The 23,556-nt window shown below is 43.0% G+C and overlaps 1 protein-coding gene across 1 annotated transcript in view; it reads left to right on the top strand.

Moving 5' to 3' along the window:
- The first annotated feature begins 1,661 nt into the window (after positions 1–1,661).
- Positions 1,662–23,556, top strand: part of LOC134586898 (mucin-2-like) — a 60,584-nt gene continuing 38,689 nt past the window's right edge. Inside the window, exons 1-2 of the mRNA XM_063442827.1 lie at positions 1,662–1,731; positions 23,411–23,548. Of these exons, the coding sequence (XP_063298897.1) occupies positions 1,671–1,731; positions 23,411–23,548 (199 nt within the window). The 5' untranslated portion in view covers positions 1,662–1,670. The remainder of the gene's footprint in view (positions 1,732–23,410; positions 23,549–23,556) is intronic.

The raw sequence follows: 23,556 nt of genomic DNA, 5'->3' as shown, positions 1-23,556 counted from the left end.
TCAAATATTCTGTACTCTGCCCTTGGGTTTTTACGTCCAAGATGCATTATCTTGCACTTGTCTGTGTGTCTGTGATTGTGATTGTGTGTGTGTGTGTGTGTGTGTGTGTGTAGGTCTGTGATATGTCTGTAGTCATGTCTTTGCTTTGATATAAATATATATATGTCTGATTGTGTTTATGTGTATGTCTATAATTATGTATGTATAACTGTGGCTATGTGTGTGTATTTGTGTATGTCTTTGTGTATGTGTTTGTGTATATCGGTGATTGTGTGTGTGTGCCTGTGCTTATGTGTCTGTGATTGTGTGTATGTCTATGGTTATGTGTATGTATGTCTGTGATTTTCTTAATGTTGATCTTTCAGCTGTTTAGTAGATAACGCCCTAAGTTGGTACCCTTGTGTGGGATATTTATATTTAAGTATACCAAATTCGGGCACTGTTTAGCAGACTGCTCCATTATTTTGTGACCTTAAATATGTCAATCCCACATCAAGATATCAAATAGGGGAGTTACCCAATAAACAGTTGAAAAATCAAAATGAATAGGTGCCATTAGCCAGCCCAGAAAAAGGACCAAGACACCAGGAAGTGGTTTGCATTATTCTGGCTGAAGACCCCCTGTTGTGTGTAGAGGTATAAATACATGTGTTTTCTCTGCAATAAACAGTTCACTTCTTTTATCCAATATGACTGGTCTCATTCACTGTATTGGGGAATTTTACAAGGTTCCAAAAGATCTATAATCACTGTATGCTGTAGCTGAGTCCAGGATCAGAGGAGGATCAGAGAAGCGTGACCAATGGACCTAAGGGAACTTCCTATCCATGCCAGTGGCTAATGTGAATTCTGGATAAATTTGGTCTGACACCAGCACGCTAACGCTAGACAGCCAGCCAATGGTGGCACGTTACCCTCCAGATGGAAATCAATAGTGCCACCCCGTTTTGACTGTGGTGTCTTATGTGGCCCCCCCTATATATTATTCCTAAATTTGCCACTGATCATAGCTAAAACTAAATCAGGCACTAGCCATTGTAAATAAACAACTTCTTCTTCTCTTGTTGTGTACTTTTACTCTTACTAAAGATTCCTAGTCCTTTTGAAGAAAAAAAAGAGTACTTGTAGAAATGCATCAATTCAGTTTTCAGTTTACCACAAGTCACTATTTAGAGACAAACTCCAGAAGTTGGTTCTTCTCTTTGTAAAAAAAAGTGCATTGAACAGCTGCCTGAAATGAATAGATGGAAAATGATTTATGACATATTTTTTTTTACTTTGTTATCTCTCTGATGTATTGTCTTTGGATTGATGTATATAAACTAACATAACAAATGAGTGATATTTAATATTATTCACAAATTCTTGCTTACTTATGCCTGTAGTTGGTCTGGGAGCTCTGCTTTACCTCTGCCATTCTTTATAAACCCTATTTCCTCTATGTGATACGAGGGAAAGTGGGTGGAGGGTTTGCAATTGTCATTTGTTCGGATATACCTTCCAGCAATGTATCTTTACAAGGAATTGTCAGATGATACATTCAAATATGCTTACATCTTGCCGTGAGTGACGTATTTTGGTTCCTGGAGGCCTTTCAATAGATTCTCATTTGTCTTTAGTAGTGAAACCAATTTCCTTCACCTGTTCAGTCCTATCATCTCAACACAAGAATGAGGTTAACATTGATTCTAGTCTTTGGGGCTTTCTGTACAGTGAGGAGCCAATTCACAGGTAAGGAGTACTAAGCAGTCTCAATCAGTAAATGTATTATCTTCATTAATAGAGTTATTCACTAAAGCGTGAAATCATAACTGACCTTTTTTTTTTAAATTCAGCAATTTATGAGTAAAAAGTTAAACTACCGTGTTATACACTACAATGAGAATTGTTGGGAATTAAAATTAAATTCAAACAAAATATCTTATTTAATGCCAATCATGCCAAACAGGCGCTATGACCAACCTGTAGAATTTTTCCTGTTTGCCTATTTTGGCATTAAATTTGCAATTCCTGACTGCTCATTTTAGTGACTACCTCTGTCACTTTGAATTCCTGACAAATCTACACTTTATTGAAAAAGCTTGAAAAAGTATCTTACTGGACCTTGCAAAAATAAAATAAAAAATAATGCCAGGAAAAGCAATTGCTCTGAATCCAAAAGAAAAGCGTTATGCCACAAGGTATATAAACAAACAGTGGAAAAGAAAAGCCAAATAAAAATCTTCCTTTTGGCTTTTGTTTTTTCCCGTGTCTTACTTTTCTTTGCATTACATCGTGGGGATTTGGAGTTCCTTGCCTGGCATCCTGAGTCCCAGAGGGGTAAGTGGGGATTCTTTCTTCTTTACCCCACTTTCCATTTTTTCCTTTGACCTTCAAATTAATTTGTACTTCACAGCACAGTGGTATTAGCTCTGTGGTTTCCAAGTACTTCTTTTCGCTGTTGTTACGCCATACTGAACCTTCCCGTATGAGGATAAGAAACCTAGGAATGTTAACTACAATCCCCATGACATTCTCAAAAGATGTGACTCGTCTGTAATTTTATTCTCATTGCCTCTACTTTGTGTATGCCAGAATTTTTGTCACCATTTTCTAGTAACTTTTGTTTACTTACTGTACAAACAGCATTGCAGAACTTGTGCAGAGCTATGCACTAGAGTGAGAATTGTCAGAAATTCAATGTGAATTCAAAGCAAATTTCTAATTTAAGGTCAAAACATCTGGAACTGGAAAAATGTTCCAAGTCAGCTATGTTGACATTTAAGCTTACATTTTAAGTTCACCCCCAATTCCCAACAATTCTCACTTTAGTAAATAAATCGCCCGACGGGCTATTTGCAAAAACAATTAAAAAATATATATATACTTAGGTGTGCCTCCTTTTAACAGGTGTTCAGTTTTAGTGCAACTGGTGAATGTATTTTTTTTCTTGGGGTACTGGCCAGTGCTGTTTGCCTCTTGTGCACAGTGTCTTTTAACTCTTTAAGCTCTTGAACTTTTTTGGGGGAGATTTTAAACTTTTTACATGCTATGCATCATTCTCTTTTAAATGTATATTCAATATTTACTAACATAAATTTACATTAAAGATTTAGTAAACTACTTCAAAATCCAGTTCAATCCAGGCACAGCCAGTCAAAACATTGCAAATAAGGAGAAATGGAAACACACTTTTATTTTTTTCTCCACTCTGTATAATTTCTCTATGCTGACTGCTAGGTGAAAAGGACAGAGCATATGATAATGATTGACAGGGAGTTAAGATGGAGACTCCTATATGCAGGATAAAAAGGTATGGATTGCTACATTTAATTTTATTTTCCACCAGACTAGTGCTTAGCAAAAAAAAAAAAAATAATAATAGGTTCATTCAATCTTTTTTTGGACGAAATTAGTTTCATACGTGTGATTTTTCTGTTCAGGTGAATTGTTTCGGAAAAAAATGATTTGTGCAAACCAGAAGAAAATAAAATATGCCTATTAATGCACTGTAATGGATAAAATATTTTTTTTAGCAATGCCAACTGTAAATTATCAATGAATGGATGCATGGAATAGCCTCCCAGCTGAAGTGGTAGAGGTTAACACAGTAAAGGAGTTTAAGCATGCGTGGGATAGGCATTAGGCTAGCCTAACTATAAGATAAGGCCAGGGGCTAATGAAAGTATCTAGAACAGTGATGGCGAACCTATGGCACGCGTGCCACAGGTGGCACGCCGGGCCCTTTCTGTGGGCACGCGGCCACAGGTCCGCCATCACTGCAGAGTAGGCACCTGCCTGCCCGAAACGGCAGGCGCCTACTCTGCTTCCGGTTCGGGAGGCAGGGGAAGGATCTGTGATGCTGATCCCTGTCCTCCCGCGCGATGCTGTGTGGAGCGTTGCCGCGCGTTACCATGGCAACGCTCCACACAGCATCGCGCGGGAAGACAGAGGGTTCAGCATCACAGATCCCTCCCCTGCCTCCCGAACCGGAAGCACTGCCTGCCACCACCGGACCACCAGGGATGGCTGTGTCCCCCCCCCCCACTTCATTAAAGGTAAGAAGGAGGGAGGGGGGGATACTGACACACAGCACCCCTACCCCCCCAGAAGTACCCTTACCCCCCCATCTCCCCAGCACCACCCCTAGCCCCCACAGCACCACCCCACCCCCCAGAAGTACCCTTACCCCCCACAGCACCCCCCCCAGAAGTACCCTTACCCCCCACAGCACCCCCCCACCCCCCAGAAGTACCCTTACCCCCCACAGCACCACCCCTCCAGAAGTACCCTTACCCCCCAGCACCACCCCTCCAGAAGTACCCTTACCCCCCAGCACCACCCCTATCTCCCCAGCACCACCCCTACCCCCCCCCAGCACCCCCCAGCAGCACCCTACCCCCCCAGAAGTACCCTTACCCCCCACAGCACCACCCCTATCTCCCCAGCACCACCCCTACCCCCCACAGCACCCCCCCAGCAGCACCCTACCCCCCCAGAAGTACCCTTACCCCCCACAGCACCACCCCTATCTCCCCAGCACCACCCCTATCTCCCCAGCACCACCCCTACCCCCCACAGCACCACCCCACCCCCCCAGCAGTACCCCTACCATCCCAGCAGTACCCCTACCATCCCAGCAGTACCTCTCCTCCCCCACAACAGTACCCCTACCCCCCCCAGCACCCCTACCCCCCCTCAGCAGTACCCCTACCCCCCCCTCAGCAGTACCCCTACCCCCCCCAGCAGTACCCCTACCACCCCCAGCAGTACTCCTACCCCCCACACACAGTACCCCTACCCACACACAGCACCCCTATACCCCCCAGCAGTACCCCTACCCCTCCACACAGTACCCCTACCACCCCACACAGTACCCCTACCCCCCCCACACAGTACCCCTACCCCCCCACACAGTACCCCTACCCCCCACACAGTACCCCTACCCCTCAGCAGTACCCCTACTTCCCAGCAGTACCCCTACCCCCCACACACAGCACCCCTACCCACACACAGCACCCCTACCCCCCCACAGCACCCCTACCCTCTACAGCACCCCTACCCCCCACACACAGTATCCCTACCCCCACAGCAGTACCCATACCCCGCCAGCAGTATCCCTACCCCCCAGCAGTACCCCTACCTCCCACACAGCACAGCACCCGTCTCACACACACATACAGCACCCCTACCCCACGCACAGCACCCGTCTCACACCCACACAGCACAGCACCCGTCTCACACACACATACAGCACCCCTACCCCACGCACAGCACCCCCCTCACACACACACACAGCACCCCCCTCACACACACACACAGCACCCCCCTCACACACACACACAGCACCCCCCTCACACACACACACAGCACCCCCTCACACACACACACAGCACCCCCTCACACACACACACACACAGCACCCCCCCCAAACACACACACAGCACCCCCCCCAAACACACACACACAGCACCCCCCCCCAAACACACACACACAGCACCCCCCCCCAAACACACACACACAGCACCCCCCCCAAACACACACACACAGCACCCCCCCCCAAACACACACACACAGCACCCCCCAAACACACACACACAGCACCCCCCCAAACACACACACACAGCACCCCCCCAAACACACACAGCACCCCCCCACACTTACACAGCACTTACACACCACACAGCACCCCCCCAAACACACACACAGCACCCCCCCAAACACACACACACAGCACCCCCCCAAACACACACACACAGCACCCCCCCAAACACACACACACAGCACCCCCCCAAACACACACACAGCACCCCCCCAAACACACACACAGCACCCCCCCCACACTTACACAGCACTTACACACCACACAGCACCCCCCCAAACACACAGCACGCACAGCACCCCCCTCACACACAACACCCCTCACACACACACACAACACCCCTCACACACACACACACTTACACAGCACCCCTCATACACACACACAGCACCCCTCACATACAACACCCCCCCACACACACCCCCCCACGGCACCCCCCCCACACACACACACAGCACCCCCCCAAACACACACACACAGCACCCCCCCAAACACACACACAGCACCCCCCCCACACTTACACAGCACTTACACACCACACAGCACCCCCCCAAACACACAGCACGCACAGCACCCCCCTCACACACAACACCCCTCACACACACACACACACTTACACAGCACCCCTCATACACTTACACAGCACCCCTCATACACTTACACAGCACCCCTCATACACACACACAGCACCCCTCACATACAACACCCCCCCACACACACACACACACACACGCACACCCCCCCCACACACAGCACCCCCCCACACTTACACAGCACTTACACACCACACAGCACCCCCCAAACACACAGCACGCACAGCACCCCCCTCACACACAACACCCCTCACACACACACACAACACCCCTCACACACACACTTACACAGCACCCCTCATACACTTACACAGCACCCCTCATACACACACACAGCACCCCTCACATACAACACCCCCCCCCACACACACACGCAATTGCCGTGTTGGCACTTTAAGGAAAAAAAAGTTGGCATGTATTGCGGTTTGGGCACTCGGGCTCAAAAAGGTTCGCCATCACTGATCTAGAAAGTCTCAATAATTTTTTCCAGCGAAGTAATCTTTGATTGCTGTTTTAACTATCTAGACCCAGAAGGGAGATTTATTATCTTGGTAGGTCAACTGAATGGAATGGAGTATACCTTGGTTAATGTGTACCTACCCAATAAAGATCCAATTAAAACTTTGGTTAAAATTTTAGAAATGGTGGAGCAAGTAAAAAAAGGCATAGTTATGATGGCGGGTGACTTTAATTGTATTTTTGATATCTTAATGGATAAACAATTGGCTAAAAATCAAAAAATAGATAAATCCCTGAAAAGACAGGCAGCATCTTTAAACAGAGTGATAAAGAAAGCGGATCTGTTTGACTGCTGGAGATTATTCCATCCGAATGAAAAGAATGTGACCCATAGGTCAATTCCTCATAACTCAGCAGCCAGGATAGACATGATTATAGGTAACTTAAAACTAGTTCAGAAAATATCTACAATCTCGATTATCGAAAACACTTGGTCTGACCATGACATGGTAATTGCTGACTTAAAGGGAACTAAAAGACCCCCTATGATTTGGAGATTGGCAGATTACTTAATAAAGGATACTTCCAATGTAAAACATATAGAGACGCTTATCGATTATTTTATTAAGGAGAATAGCTCGGAGGATTTATCTATGGAATGTCTTTGGTGTTCCTGTAAAGTGGTTATCAGGGGACACTGGATAAAACTAGCAAGTTATCAAAAAAAGAATGCGGATAGGATGTTGTCCGATTTGTATATAGAATTTTATAATCTTGCTAAAGCCAATAAGCAATCTTTTTCGGAGACGAGAGCGATAGCTATCAAAATCTGCCAAGAAAAGATAAATGTGCTGATTAAAAATAGGATAGAGGATAACTTAAAAAAACTTAATATCAAATATTACTATAAGAATAACCGTGTAGACTTAATGTTAACAAATAAATTAAAGAAAAAAAGGTCAGACCAAAAGATCTCTAAATTAGGAGATGGCAAAAACTTTATTTACAAACCAGATGAAATTGCCAGTGAATTCAGGTCCTTTTATGAGAATTTATACAATTTGAATAAGCCTCCCGACATAGATATAATTCAGAAATACCTAGAAAAATCTAACTTATCTAAAATAACGGGCGAACAGAAGACAAGACTTAATGGAACTATTTCTCAGGATGAAGTAGAATTAGCAATTGATAAACTTGTTAACAGAAAAGCCCCCGGTCCAGATGGTTACACGAATTTGTTTTATAAGGTATTTAAAAAGCAACTTCTTCCGTTACTGACAAACACTTTTAATGAAATGGCGATTAAGGGATCTGCTTCCTTAGACCTATTAAGGGCCCATATTACTCCTATTTTAAAACAAGGTAAAATCCCCTATGAAGTTAATAATTATCGCCCTATTTCCTTGGTTAATGTTGATATTAAACTTTATGCCGCAATTTTAGCGGAACGATTAAAGACAGTTCTGCCTTCACTTATCCACCAGGATCAGATAGGTTTTATGTTGGGTAGGCACTCCTCTAATAATACACGTAGGATTCTGAATCTGTTGGATTGGGCGCAGGTAGAGAGAATCCCCCTCCTGACCCTGTCTGTGGATGCTGAAAAAGCCTTCGACAGGGTCGGGTGGGGTTTTCTGAGGAGAACCCTCTTACATTTTGGTTTTGAGGGATGGTTCCTGGATGCAGTGGGGGCCATTTACTCGAACCCTTCAGCCCGTATAGTAACCCACGATATCTGCTCGGATTGGTTTAGCATTAATAATGGGACGAGGCAGGGGTGTCCTCTTTCCCCCCTACTATATGTTTTATCCATTGAACCGCTGGCGAATAACATTAGACAAAATGATAGGATTAGAGGAATGGGTATAGATAATGACGAATGGAAAATATGTTTATACGCAGATGACATCTTAATCTCTATCACAGAGCCTCAGACCTCCTTACCACATCTAATGCAAGAATTCAATAACTATAGCTATGTTTCAAACTATAGTTTGAACATGAATAAAACAATAGCTTTGTCTATCAATCTTCAAAGAGATAATCTAATTCTATTGAAGAAAGACTTTGACTTTAACCCCTTAAGGACACATGACATGTGTGACATGTCATGATTCCCTTTTATTCCAGAAGTTTGGTCCTTAAGGGGTTAAATGGACAGAAAAATAGTTTTTATACTTAGGGGTTATTATTTCGGCAGATGTAAAAAGGACTATGGAAATTAATTTTCTGAAATTGTTAAAAGAAACTAATGCCCTACTAAAGGAATGGAGAGTTCATGAAATCTCCTGGTGGGGAAGGATCAACACCATTAAAGCCTATATTATCCCAAAATGGGCCTATCTTTTTGGGATGCTTCCTCTCTCGATATCTACACAGTGGCTTATTATGCTACAAAGTAGTTTTACATCCTATATCTGGAGAGGAAAGAGACCAAGAATTAATACATTCACCCTATCCAAAAAAGCCCAACAGGGGGGATTGGGATACCCTCTAATTTCTCAAATCTATCAGGCGAATATGCTGATACATGCCAGCAATCTTCAAATAAGTGATTCAAAAAATCAAGCCTGGTATAAGATTGAAGTAACCAGAACGGGTATAGATAATTTGGATTTTCTCCTATGGAGAGATACTAACCAAAACAACCAAATAATTGAGACCTATGATCATTACCCTCTAACCCTTTCTCAAATACTAAAAGAATGGAATATTATAAAGAAAATACTAAAAATTAATAAAAAAAATCTATGAGTATATACCCTTAAGCTTTCTGGAACAATATATGTTGGAGATTAATCTAGCTAAATGGTATAAGGATTTTAACTATAAGATAAAAGATCTTTATAAGGATCAACAACTAAAAAGTTTTGAAGCTCTTAAAGTTTTGCTAGATTTACCTTCTAAAGAAATATTCAACTATCTCCGTATAAAGAGTTATCTTAAAGAAAACCTACTAGTACTAAATGGCCAAGTTGGAAAACTGTTTAAGAAAATTTTTGCTAGCCTAAGGGTAAAAAATGTGTTTTCTCTTGCGGTTGAACTAATAAAACTAAAGGGCTCCCCAGATATCCCAAAAGCTCTAACTAAATGGGAGGATGATTTGATAATCACCATCCCATTTAATATATGGTGCAAATCTTTTATGTTGACTAAAAAAGTAATCCATTGTTTAAATATTTTGGAGACTTTTACCAAAGTGTTGTATAGATGGTATTTGGTCCCATCTAGGCTAGCGAAAATTTCGGTATCTAATCCATCAAATTGTTGGCGCTGTTTTCAACATGATGGTTCTATGCTCCACATTTGGTGGAAGTGTCCCAGAATTGAGTCCTTGTGGAATGCCACATTTGACTTAATTTGTGGGATTGGTGGCCCCAGATTAGAGCACAAACCTGAAATCGCTCTTCTCCTTATTTTGGATACTGAAATTAAGGAGTTTTATGAAATTATAATTATACATTGTTTACTAGCAACTAAAACTCTTATCGCAAGATCATGGAAAAGTATTTTGATCCCTAATATTGATCAAGTTAAGGCACAATTAATATACCAATTGGAGATGGAAAAAGGGATCCTACTTAACAACGACTACCCCAATGGGGATAAATTGACGTTTTATGTTAACCTTATTGACAGGACTAAAGGGCTGATGTGAAACCTGGTTATTGTTATGGGATTATCTATACTCACTATGTATAATATAACAGTCGATAGCTGTTCCTGCGGTTACTGGCCCTACTCTGTCTATACCCTGATCTTATAAGGAAAATAGTAAAATATGCTAAATATACTTATTTTCCTATCTCTGATATGGAAATATAGACAGGATTATTTAATGTTGCGTTTTTGATTAGCTATATATGTTTCCACATTAGCTATATATTTAGGTATGGGTTTCCTATAATAGAGAAGACCTGATATGTCAATAGTATAATTAAAGCCCATTTAAGACTCCAATTGGAGATGCTAAAAAGGCCTGTTTCTTATGAATAAATGCTGGTATTCTGTCGTTCTACTTTTAGCCTACCGACAGGAATAAGGGCTGATATGATATTATAATAATTATTTGGGAAAACCCATAGTCTCGAAGTAAAATTGATTTAGGAATAGTCCTTCTTGGGATATCTGGCCACAATCTGATCAGGTTCCGATCATACACGGGCAACGGTAATGTTGGCTAATTAGTCATTTATTCTTGAAATGGGAATTTGATCATGATAACCTAATGTTGTATTTCTGACCAGCTATAAAATTGTTTGTATGTTTGTTGTATATATGGGTTTTGGGACCCTTAAATTTGAAAAGATATGTTATGTCATTAGTATATCTAAAATTGTGTACATATTCTTAGAGCTATATTCGAGATACAATTAGATGTCATTGGATATTCCCTTTGCCCTGTACTGTCTTCCAAGGGAGGTGTTTTTTTTTTTTTCGTCTGTACTACCTCCCACGGTGTTGTAATGTACTTTCTATGTTATTTATAAAAAATTAATAAAAAGATAAAAAAAAAAAAAAAGAAAGTATCTAGAAAGTTGGGCAGACTAGATGGGCCGAATGGTTCTTATGTGCCGTCACATTCTATGTTTCTATCAAGTACAAGCAGTGGCACTGAAGTACACTGCAAATCAAATAATCTGTCTCTGACAAGAAATTAAACAAATAAAAATCACAAATCAGTAAAGTAATTCTAAACCAGTGAGTAGGCATAGATGTAACTTAATCACCTCATCAGTTTCACATTAGGATAAGTGACCCAGGCTAAAACACACCATCATTGGTGGTCTGTCTCTGTCAATAGTAGAAATCAAAGAATCCTGAGAGGTTGTATATAGATGTCTATACTTTATTCCCTCTACTGGTCACTTCTCACTTCATCTGTGCATGACACCAACCTAACCATCAATCATATTTTTCCCACCTCCTGATCAGACAAGAGATACAGCCCACATCATTGGGCAGACCTTTGCCCATCATGGCAAACTTAGCTGCATATTTGCCCCCATCCCAAAAAAGGATCAACTCTTACTCCATTCCCTCCCTCTTTTTTTGGCACCATGGGTGGAACTCAGAGTCACAAAATAAGCAAAACATTGTCCATTGCCTGTTTTATTTGTTTCTTGATATTTTCAAATAGTCTTTTGGAGTTGTGGAATTTGGACGAATCGCAGTTAGCCCAAAATGTTAAGGAATTGCAATTATTTTGAAACCGAATGCAAATGTGTACTTTCCACACCTCACAAGTATATTTTTGTTAAATATAGGGGATAAGTTAAACCAAAGAAAATATGGGGTGTAACAACTGCCCTTTAAATCCTATTAGATGCTATAGAAGGATATAATTAAACCTAAGGTGTTACACCTTAACACTACAAAGGGTTGGATCTTTTTCTTCCCTTGTATAGTGTCACTTGAGTGTTGTATGTCATTTGCATTAATATTGAACAATACAACAGAAGCTCATATCAGTAAGCTAACAGTAAATGAAAACATGCTTTTTGAACAACAACAGTTTATTTGGCAAACATATAATTAAAATGTTAAAGTAACATTGGCAGCAAATGATTGACAATTTAGGCTTGGGCAGCTGCATCACATGACAAAAGGTGGCCAGCGCACCAATTTAACTTGCCCTTAACAGGGTGTAACTAAATGGTGACTCTAAAAAAGACTGACTATGCTATAAAGATTAGACGTGGGGGGCGTGGCTGACTTCCGGCTAGGTCGGTCGCATGGAGCAAGGGCTCTGGATCCAACCTAACTTAAAGCAAGGATTTTCTCTGGAAAACCACGATCCTGATATACACACCGTAACCCGTTACCAACTTATGTCACCGTTGAAGCAAATTAAGCTTACTGAGCTGTTCCGACAGGGGAGAAAAGACCACCACAAAGCGCAACAAGATGGCGCCGACTCGCCCAAACAATCTCCGATATCAAAAGGCCCCTCAGAGCCTGACCTCACCCCAGACACACTAGGGGACAAACCTGTGACAGAAAAAAGCATAAACAAAATGCTGCAAGACTTCAGAACAACGATCCAGAAGGACTTCCAACAGATTACTACCTCCATCTACAAAGTCCTTGCAAATATGGGTGAGTAGACCAATCACCTTGAACATAAAACAGAAGAATTGTGCATTGCACATAACGATGAGGCAGAACGGATACAGAGATTAGAAGAGGAACATGTCATGATGAAAAACAAACTAGCTGACATTAAGGACAGGTCACGTCAGAACAATGTCCGCTTTCGGGGCATTGCAGACTCTGTCACTGGAGACCAATTCCCGGCCTACATCAAAGCACAGTGCCACTCGATTGTACCAGAGCTAGAAGACACAGTGTGGACACAGAGTGCATTGTCTCCCAAGACCTGCCTGCTTTACTGCTGCCACACCACGAGATGTAGTAGCACGCTTCTACTATTACAAATCAAAGAAAGCCTTATTAAACACCACCAGAAAGTTGCTAGAGTTACCGGAGCCGTACCAGAATCTGAATCTCTTCGCAGACCTGTCAGCCTTAACAAAACAGAAAGGCAAAACACAAAACAGAAAGGCAACTTAGACGCTTAAAGATCACATACTATACCCAAGGTGACAAAGCCAGAAAAATACTGGTTAACAGACTAAAAAATAGCTTTCTTCAAACCAAAATCCCGTACATCACCTCCACACAAAACACAAAATGATATAACCCTAACGCGATTGTCGAAGAACTAGCTAGTTTCTACAATAATCTATAAAATTTACATTGCGATCACATGATGCAACAACCCACCATACAGAGCATAGAGAGGTTCCTGGGGAAAATCACCCTTCTGCAGATTAGTGACCATCAGAGACAATTGCTCGAAAGTCAGTTTACTGAAGAGGAAGTCAGGACTGCTAAACAGTGAGAAATAAGCACAGGGAAAAATATATAAAGTGAAGGGTATTTATACAAGGAGCCCATTCCGCTGGTGTTACGGCAAGATGAAATACCTGGGCATATGGGTGGTTACAGACCCAGAAGATACATACCGACTTCACGCCTCTTCTAAAGACAATCCAGGCTGACCTGACTAGATGGTCGTACCCACACATAACATGGCACGGAAGAGTGGTGGTACTCAAAATTAACATTTTACCGAGGATCCTATACCTCATGCAAACAATCCCATTAGCTATACCAGGGACCTTTTTCTCCACCCTAAAAACGGCGATAATTAAATTTGTATGGCACGGCGAACGTTCCCGAATCCGACACGACATACTTTGCCGACCAAGGAACCATGGGGGACTAGCACAACCGGATATTAAGAAATATCACCAAGCCACGGGTTTGCAACGGATACTAGACTGGCACCTGGAACCTACGACAAAACAATGGGTAGAGCTTGACAAAGGCCTCATCGGACCAACGCTTGAAATGGAGATATGGGGGAGGACAAGTGGATGGATGACCCACAACAATAACGAGGGACCAATACAGCAAACGCTCCTTGGCTGGAGGTCACTGAGGAACCAGAGCCACATATCGCCTACTCCCAGCCCAATGATCCCGCTCACACATAACGAGACCATAGGAGGGGGACTCCCATCGGGGGCATGGCCCATCACGAGTGCAAGGAAATATATCCCCATTTATAAAGCTCTTGAAGGGGGCACGCTACGGGACCTAACCTGATTGCTGGGAGCAGAACCTAGGACCCCCCTCACGGTACTCAGATACCTACAACTGAAACTGAACTTAAACATATTACGACACAATGCCACATAAAGACCGCCTGCATCGGGATCTCACCTGGTTCGAGGGTCTATGCGACCGAGGCGTCCCATTGGACCACGCAATCTCAGCACTCTACCAACACTTAATTATAGGACATACAACCCAGGCCTCCACCTTCCGTCAACAATGGGAAGGTCAACTCGGAAAGACACTAACACCCTCACAATGGGATACGGCATTGCTATGGCAGCAGAAAAGTTCTATGAGTTCGTATTATCAGGAGATGTACTATAAACTGCTCTCCCTATGGTACAGAACAACGTCCCTGCTACACCAGATCTTCCCATCGATCACCCCAATATGCTGGAGATGCCAGGCAGAACGTGGCACACTGATACACATATGGTGGGAATGCAGGGACATCGTCCCATACTGGGTAATGATCAAGGATACCGTGACCAACATCCTGGGAGACATACCAGATGGAATGCAGAGCTGGCCCTGCTACACATCTCGACACAACCCATCCAGTCGTACAAAAAATCTATACTGCGTCACCTGCTAAACGCGGCCAAAGCTAACATACCGGCACACTGGAAAAAGCGTGAAACACCGACAAAGAAAGAATGGATCCGCAGGGTGGAAGACATACATGGAGCGGAAGACATACATGCCTCCCTGATGGGGCGCGAAACAAAACATACAGAGATGTGGCTCCCGTGGTTTCTATACATTACCCGGTATAGACAAGCAGAGGACGCTCCCGAACCCACTAACGGAGCGGCAGCAGACACGAACCCCACTTGACGCAGATCAATCCACCCCGTACCCTTCCCTCTATACCTAAATCCTGCTCACCCTTCTCCAATTTTACCACCATTAGACTAACGGGGCCTGGGCCTGGGGCCGGGATTGGAGGGATACACCATTAGACAAACGACATGCTAAACTCCGAAACCGGACACGCTCCTAATCCTCGTGTGACGCGGAAGGCTGTCCGATCCATTGGAAACACGGGATGGGCCTAGCTGCACATACCTTCACCGAACGAGTAGATGTAAGGGACAACACACATATAAAACATACGGTCCTGTATCACGTAGACCTACACCATACTCACCTTAAGATATTATTGATACACACGCTAATGACGCAGTAATCAAACTTGCACTCGACATCAACAATACGAGCAACAACAACATGTAACACACGTCCAGGGATTCACGCGAACCACAGGCTCTGCCAGGAGGGTTGGCGACAATGCCCATAGCCAAGCATATCAGTGAAACGGAGTCTAGGGCATCTTCCACACAAGCTAATAGCCAACACATGGAAACTATACAAGGAGATAGGTGATAGGGATATATACAAATGACTCCACCTCTCTATAAATACTAGAGTTATCTGGTAAAGGTGTCCCTAATCTCTAGAATCTAAATCTCCTGTAAACACCTTCATGGGTGTTCTATGCTTATACTCCGTCTAGGGTAATTCCCTCAAGTTCTTAATCGCTGTCTAAGCACTAAAGACAAAAAAACAAAAATACTTAAAATAAATAAAGTGAAAAAAGTGCGTGCATAGTGATAAAGAGATAATCTTGGGGAATTACAGACACAACTGACAGAGGCTCTGAATGCACTTCTCATTAATCTGGATGAATTCAATTTCATGTGCACTAAACAACCCTGCATGTCAACCTTTTACTGTTTACCAAAGGATCCGACGGGGTGACCAGTTGTGTCCAGTTGTGGTGATTTACCGTATATACTCGAGTATAAGCCGAGTTTTTCAGCACATTTTTTGTGCTGAAAAAACCCAACTCGGCTTATACTGGGGGCTGTGGGGGCTGCAGTCCCCCAGTGGGGGACTGGGGGCTGTGGGGGCTGCAGAGTGTTTACTTACCTCTCCTGCAGCTCCTGTCAGCTCCCTTCTCCTCTGCGCCGGTCCGTTCAGCACCTATGTCAGCTCCCAGTGTAAGTCTTGCGAGAGCCGCGGGGTCATAGTGCGGCTCTCACGAGACTTACACTGTGAGCTGACAGAGGAGCTGCACGGACCGGCGCGGAGGAGAAGGGAGCTGACAGGAGCTGCAGGAGTGGTAAGTGCTCCCTGACAGCCCCCCTCCCCCCACTGAACTACCAATGCCACTGGACACCAGGGAAGGAGAGCCCCCCTCCCTGCCATGTATCAAGCAGGGAGGGGGGACGAAAAAAAAATAAAAAATTATAATATTAAAATAATATATATTACAAAAAAATAATAATAATATATATTTTTTTAAATAATTAAAAAAAAAAAAAAACAATGCCCAACCCCCACCAAGGCTCTGCAACACATACACAAACACACACTGCATCACACACACTTACACTGCATTCATACAAACACACTGCACTCATACACACACACTGCACTCATACACACACACTGCACTCATACACACTTACACTGCATTCATACACACACACTGCACTCATCTTACACTGCATTCATACACACACACTGCACTCATACACACTTACACTGCACTCATACACACTTACACTGCATTCATACACACACACTGCACTCATACACACTTACACTGCATTCATACACACACACTGCACTCATACACACACACTGCATTCATACACACACTGCATTCATACACACACTGCATTCATACACACTTACACTGCATTCATACACACACACTGCACTCATACACACTTACACTGCATTCATACACACACACTGCACTCATACACACACACTGCACTCATACACACACTGCACTCATACACACACACTGCACTCATACACACACACTGCATTCATTATATACACACTGCACTCATACACACACTGCATTCATACACACACACTGCACTCATATACACACTGCACTCATACACACACACTGCACTCATACACACTTACACTGCATTCATACACACACACTGCACTCATCTTACACTGCATTCATACACACACACTGCACTCATACACACTTACACTGCACTCATACACACTTACACTGCATTCATACACACACACTGCACTCATACACACTTACACTGCATTCATACACACACACACTGCACTCATACACACACACTGCATTCATACACACACTGCATTCATACACACTTACACTGCATTCATACACACACACTGCACTCATACACACTTACACTGCATTCATACACACACACACTGCACTCATACACACACACTGCACTCATACACACACTGCACTCATACACACACACTGCACTCATACACACACACTGCATTCATTATATACACACTGCACTCATACACACACTGCATTCATACACACACTGCACTCATACACACACTGCACTCATATACACACTGCACTCATACACACACACTGCACTCATACACACTTACACTGCATTCATACACACACACTGCACTCATCTTACACTGCATTCATACACACACACTGCACTCATACACACTTACACTGCACTCATACACACTTACACTGCATTCATACACACACACTGCACTCATACACACTTACACTGCATTCATACACACACACACTGCACTCATACACACACTGCATTCATACACACACTGCATTCATACACACTTACACTGCATTCATACACACACACTGCACTCATACACACACACTGCACTCATACACACTTACACTGCATTCATACACACACACTGCACTCATACACACTTACACTGCATTCATACACACACACTGCACTCATACACACACACTGCACTCATACACACACTGCACTCATACACACACACTGCATTCATACACACACTGCATTCATACACACACTGCACTCATACACACACTGCACTCATATACACACACACTGTATTCATACACGCACTGCACTCATACACACACTGCACTCATATACACACACTGCACTCATACACACACACTGCACTCATACACACACTGCACTCATATACACACACTGCACTCAGACACACACACACTGCACTCATACACACGCTGCACTCATACACACACACTGCATTCATACACACGCTGCACTCATACACACGCTGCACTCATACACACACTGCACTCATACACACACACACTGCATTCATTATATACACAAAGTGAAAATAAATATTCAATTAGTATAATTTTTTTAGGACCTAATTTTATTTAGAAATTTACCAGTAGCTGCTGCATTTCCCACCCTAGTCTTATACTCGAGTCAATACGTTTTCCCAGTTTTTTGGGGTAAAATTAGGGGCCACGGCTTATATTCGGGTCGGCTTATACTCGAGTATATACGGTAACTCAAAATGCTAATATTTATATAGACAAAATCCTGTCTCCATTTGTACAAAAATTAACATCCTATCAAAGAGACACCAAGCAGATGCTGTCCCTCCTCACAAATCTTGCACTTCCACAAAATAAAGTGCTATTATGTAGTTTATATAAAAAGGAGTGGCAAAGTTGGATTAGATTTTACAAAAATCAAGTGTCATAATCAAGGTCCGGAGGTAAATCACATTGTTTTACAGCTAGACATAGTTGGGAATCGTATTAACTGTCTGTTCAGTCCGAGCACAGGCAGGATAGGGGTCTACTGGCTTTAAACGTTGTGTTAGAACTGGTTAAAGTTGTTATTTATATATCTCATTGTATACCATGTAGTGTCCATACTTCTTGAGTTAGATGATATGCAGGGTTACTGATACAATCCATAGCAAAGCAACGCAACAGTTGACTCTCAATTTGAGGGCGGTGACTTATTGTTGTACCTCTAATATAGTTATTCTATGTATGACAAATGTGACATTGTGTGCAATGTGTAATATGTATTATGTAATGTTTTCTGAAATGTTTGACATTTACCATGTAAGAAACAAAGTAATTTGCAATTAACCTGCAAGAATTTTCAATAAAAATGATACATGGAAAAAAAAAAGATTAGACGTGGAGATTTGTTTCCTTATGAACTGCAATTCGTTTGAATTTGGGCTGATTGGGTGTCCGCTCAAATTCCCAAACACCAAGCCGAAATGTAGCTGAATCACAAACTAAACAAAATGCATGGATGAACATGTTAATTTTGATTCATGATTCTGAATTCCACCCATAGTGTAAAAAAAGAGAGAGTGAGAGTGAGAAGTAACCAAAAAAGGAGCAGCACTAAAATCACAATATTTATATATTTGTATATTATATATTTATTGAATATATAATATATAAATACATATTTTTACTGCTCCTCCTCTTTTTCCCTCTAATGGTTACTTTTGTGTGTTCTAGGAAAAATATACACAATATTTTTAGTGTGTATACATATATATTTTTTTTTAATTCTTTATTTTTGCGTGCAGTTCTTAACAGAGCATCTTGCGTGGCCACAACAGCCAGTGCAAGTACATTGGATACAAAGGCATAAAGCATGATAACATAAGCACAATTTTTTTAAAGGTGTAACAAGCTGTGTCAAGTGTACTATTGTACAATGTTGTGTGGAGGCAGTCTGTCTAGGTGCTAAGTGCGGGTTGTAATGGTGCGTTGATCTCTAGACAAGAGACTGATAATGAGTGTGTTAATGCTGAGGTGTTTCACGAGGGTGGGATGGGCAGTTGGGGGTTGCGTGCCTGAGAGTTGTGTGTTATGATTTATTCCCTTGATCTGCCGGTACTCGTGTGCGCGGGTTTGATAAAATATAAATGGTTTCAAGATATCTCAAGTTATGTGAGCGTTTGCATAGTGTGCAAGATCTGGGCCTATAAGCCTGGTTCGTGTTTTGTGTGGTCTAGGGTATGCAAGCGGGTTTGAAGCCCCTGACCAGGGAGGCTACGGGGGGGGGGGGGGGGGGAGAGAGTAGTATTTTCCATCGCTTAGTGCGGTTCTGGTGTCTGCCGTCTTGCCGGCGTGATCGTGTTCTAGGCCTGTGCCCAGTGGAGCTTAGGTAGGTGAGTATATGATGGACATGTAGTGAAACAAACAAAAGTGGAAACTGTCAGTGGTAGTGTGGTTTCAAATGTCCTATCTGGGCTCTTCATTCGGGGGTATCAGTCTCTCGTTGGTTCGCTGCTCTGGGGACGAACAGTTGTATGGAGGCCGGGTCCCATCTTGCCGCAGTTGTTCCTTCAGTAGCGGGTGTATCCGTGGGTGTCAGCCCCAGGGTTTCCAGGAGGGTTGCCGCCTCTAACATAGACGGTATCGTGTGTGTCTTTCCGTCTTGTGACACTGATAGAGAGCCGTTCCATCCCCAGCGGTAGGTCAGCCCTGCGGTTTGTAGCAGTGTCGTGACCGGTTTGAATGATTTGGGGAGCATGAGCGTGGATCTTGTCAGGTCTTGGAAGAAGGCCAGGTTTGAGTTTTCGAAGGTAAGTGGCGTTTTGTTCTTTAGCGCTGCAAGTATTTGGAGTTTGTCAGGTAGGGAGGTGCAGCGGAGGATAACGTCTCGCCCCGTGGTAGACCGTAGGTGAGGGGGATTCGGGAGGCGGTATACACTGTCAATGGCTATTTTCTTGGCCGTTGCATGTGGCAGAATCGTGGCCAGTAACCTCCTAACATAATGAGGCAGTTCCTCTGCTGTTATTGTTGCAGGAATGCCCCTTATCTTAATATGAGTGCGTCTTTGGCGGTCCTCCAGGGTGGCAAGCTTAAGAGAGGTGGTCTGTTGCTGATTTTGCAGTGCTTTTATGGAGTCTGCCATCTCCGTGAGCTGGGTCTGTACCTCTGTTAAGGTGGCTTCATTTGTTCGGACTCTTTCCGACACTGCTGCGACTGCTTCTGGAGCATGACTCCAATGTCTCTGCCCTCCGCCGGAGTGTGTGACTTTTGGGAGCGCCGGCCCATGCCTGACATGTTGGTCGGTGAGGCAGACCGGGTCGAGGTATGGGGTGTTTCTGCGCTGATCGGTCCGATGCCGCCCAGGAAGCTCTCGAGGCCTAACAGCGTGGGGTAGGCCGCGGTTCTGTGCTTCCGTCGTGCCGACTTTTGTGGCTGAAAAAAAGGCATCTATCGATGCTCCTCGGCTTCCCGATTTCAATGGTGGTATTGCGGGGTGCAGATTGGGCTTGGTTCCGCCTCAATCCTTAGGATTGGGTTTTGGTGTTGGGGAGCTTTGGGAAATGGCGTCTGGTCAGGATGCTTGGCAAGCCCCGCCCCCTAAATATATATTTAGCATTACACGGATTGGCCTACATCTAAATCTATATGTAACGGCACCCCAGTTATAGAAGGGGTTAATGTGGCCAAAGCTGTTCTTTTCCCCGAATGCGAAGTCAGCTAGCTAACACTTCTAAGCGCCGAACAGGAATCATACGAATTATCCCCCCAAGCACAAGACGAGGCTCTGTGTTGAGAGTCAAGCAGGATCTGTTTAATGGGAGCTACATGTCAGCCTTTTATGCAGGTCTTCCAGCAAGGGACACTCCCATAGGGACCTTGTGGAAGACTGAGACAGTTTTACAATATCCAATCACATACAGTCACAATATAAAAACACTCCCACATAAACTCCTCCTCTCTATCCTGGAGATTATTGGGTTAAGAGCCCTGAAGTAACTCAATTATTTCCAGGTATAGAAAATATCCTCCATTTTACAATAACAGTAAAACACATACAAATCTATAATTCTTATTTTACCGAACGGAACCCCCACGTTCGACATATCCCCAGATAGCTTAGATCTGAGCACTCACCCAGCCGACCGTTCGGGAGTTGGAAGTGGCTGTGGTTAACCACAATGTTAATAAGGTCAGAAAAGTTACCGAGCAGCACACTTCCCTGCTGGGTGGCCCGCCATTCGGTAGTTCATTCGTCTTTTAGGGAATAAAATCTGGAAACACACGAACAACCGGGGACTGGCGAACAAACAGACAAAATAGTCTTTAAATAATAATCCAGAGGCAGGGATTATATGTTTTTCCAAATCTGTTTTGTTAAAAAAATTCAGACAAGCTGAACCGCTTATTGACAAAATTCGGTGTCCCAACTCCTCTGGTAGGGATCTTTTTGCAACGTCAGCTATTGAAACTAATCTATCATGAATATTCCCCTTGATTGACTGTGATTGGATGGGGGAATTCCTAATGTAATCACGGTGCTCAACGCATATGCGCATTAGGTCCCTCTGCCTGATGACATCAGTGGAGGAGAAGCAGAGACGGAGCCTGAACTAGCGTCAAGGGGCATTGGCACTGGAATCAGGTAAGTGATGAATGGGGCCGCAAGGGAGGGAGCCAAAGTGCTTGGAAAACAACTATAGTTTCCTTCCCTTTCAACCATGATTCCTGGTAAATGTAAAACAGATCTACAAAACCTAATTAAAATAGCAAAAGTAGAAAAAGAGTTGTGTTGCCATTGTACCTTCCACTGTTGAACTGTCACTTCCCATGAATTGTTAATATTGTGTTTACTTATCCCCTTATTTATTTAACAAATATGAATTTGCAAGGTGTGAAAAATAGAATTAAATGTAGATTCAAGTCTCTTTAACCAGCATCTGGGTGCCTCCATATTAGCCCTTTGTTAATGTTTGTTTTATGCTCTGTCCTTTGCACTTGGCAGTCAGTATATAGAAAGTATACAGAGAAGGGGAGGAATTAAATAATGTTTCTATTTGGGTTTTTTTTTAACTTAAAATATTTGCACTGTATTTGCCTTTTCTGAACTGGATTATGAATGATGTAATTTGATAAATACTTAATATAAATTTAAAAGAAAACATCTCAGGAAAAAAGGTTAATACAAGTTATAGCTAATTTTCAATATTTTCTTTAATTATGTAAATTCTAGAGTAATGATATTTCTAGAAAACTGACATTCAAGAATACATTTATTTTTTGTTTCTCCTCTTCCAAGAATTGTGTGTATATATACATATATTTAATGTGCTTCTCACATTAGAAAGGTTAACACAAGTTCTAGGTAACTTTCATATTTTATTTGATGGTGTCATTTCCTGCAGAATTAATGGTTCTCCTTTAAGTTATATGTTTTAGTCAGTGGGACGGTAATAGAAATGGAATGTAGAAAAAATATTTATTCTCTACTAAAGAAAGTTCTATCTTATCTAGGACGTTGCCTTTCAAGTCCCGTATTGTGCTGCAAAGGTGTGAACAGTGGATGTCGAAGAGTAGACTGCTACTGTGATGATTACTGCACTGCAAACTCTGACTGTTGCCCTGATTTTGGTGCTGCCTGTAGTGCCCTCAGTAAGTAG

This window comes from Pelobates fuscus, chromosome 2 (genome assembly GCF_036172605.1).
Source record: "Pelobates fuscus isolate aPelFus1 chromosome 2, aPelFus1.pri, whole genome shotgun sequence".
Lineage (NCBI taxonomy): Eukaryota > Metazoa > Chordata > Amphibia > Anura > Pelobatidae > Pelobates > Pelobates fuscus.
This window is presented reverse-complemented; position numbering and strand designations above follow the sequence as displayed.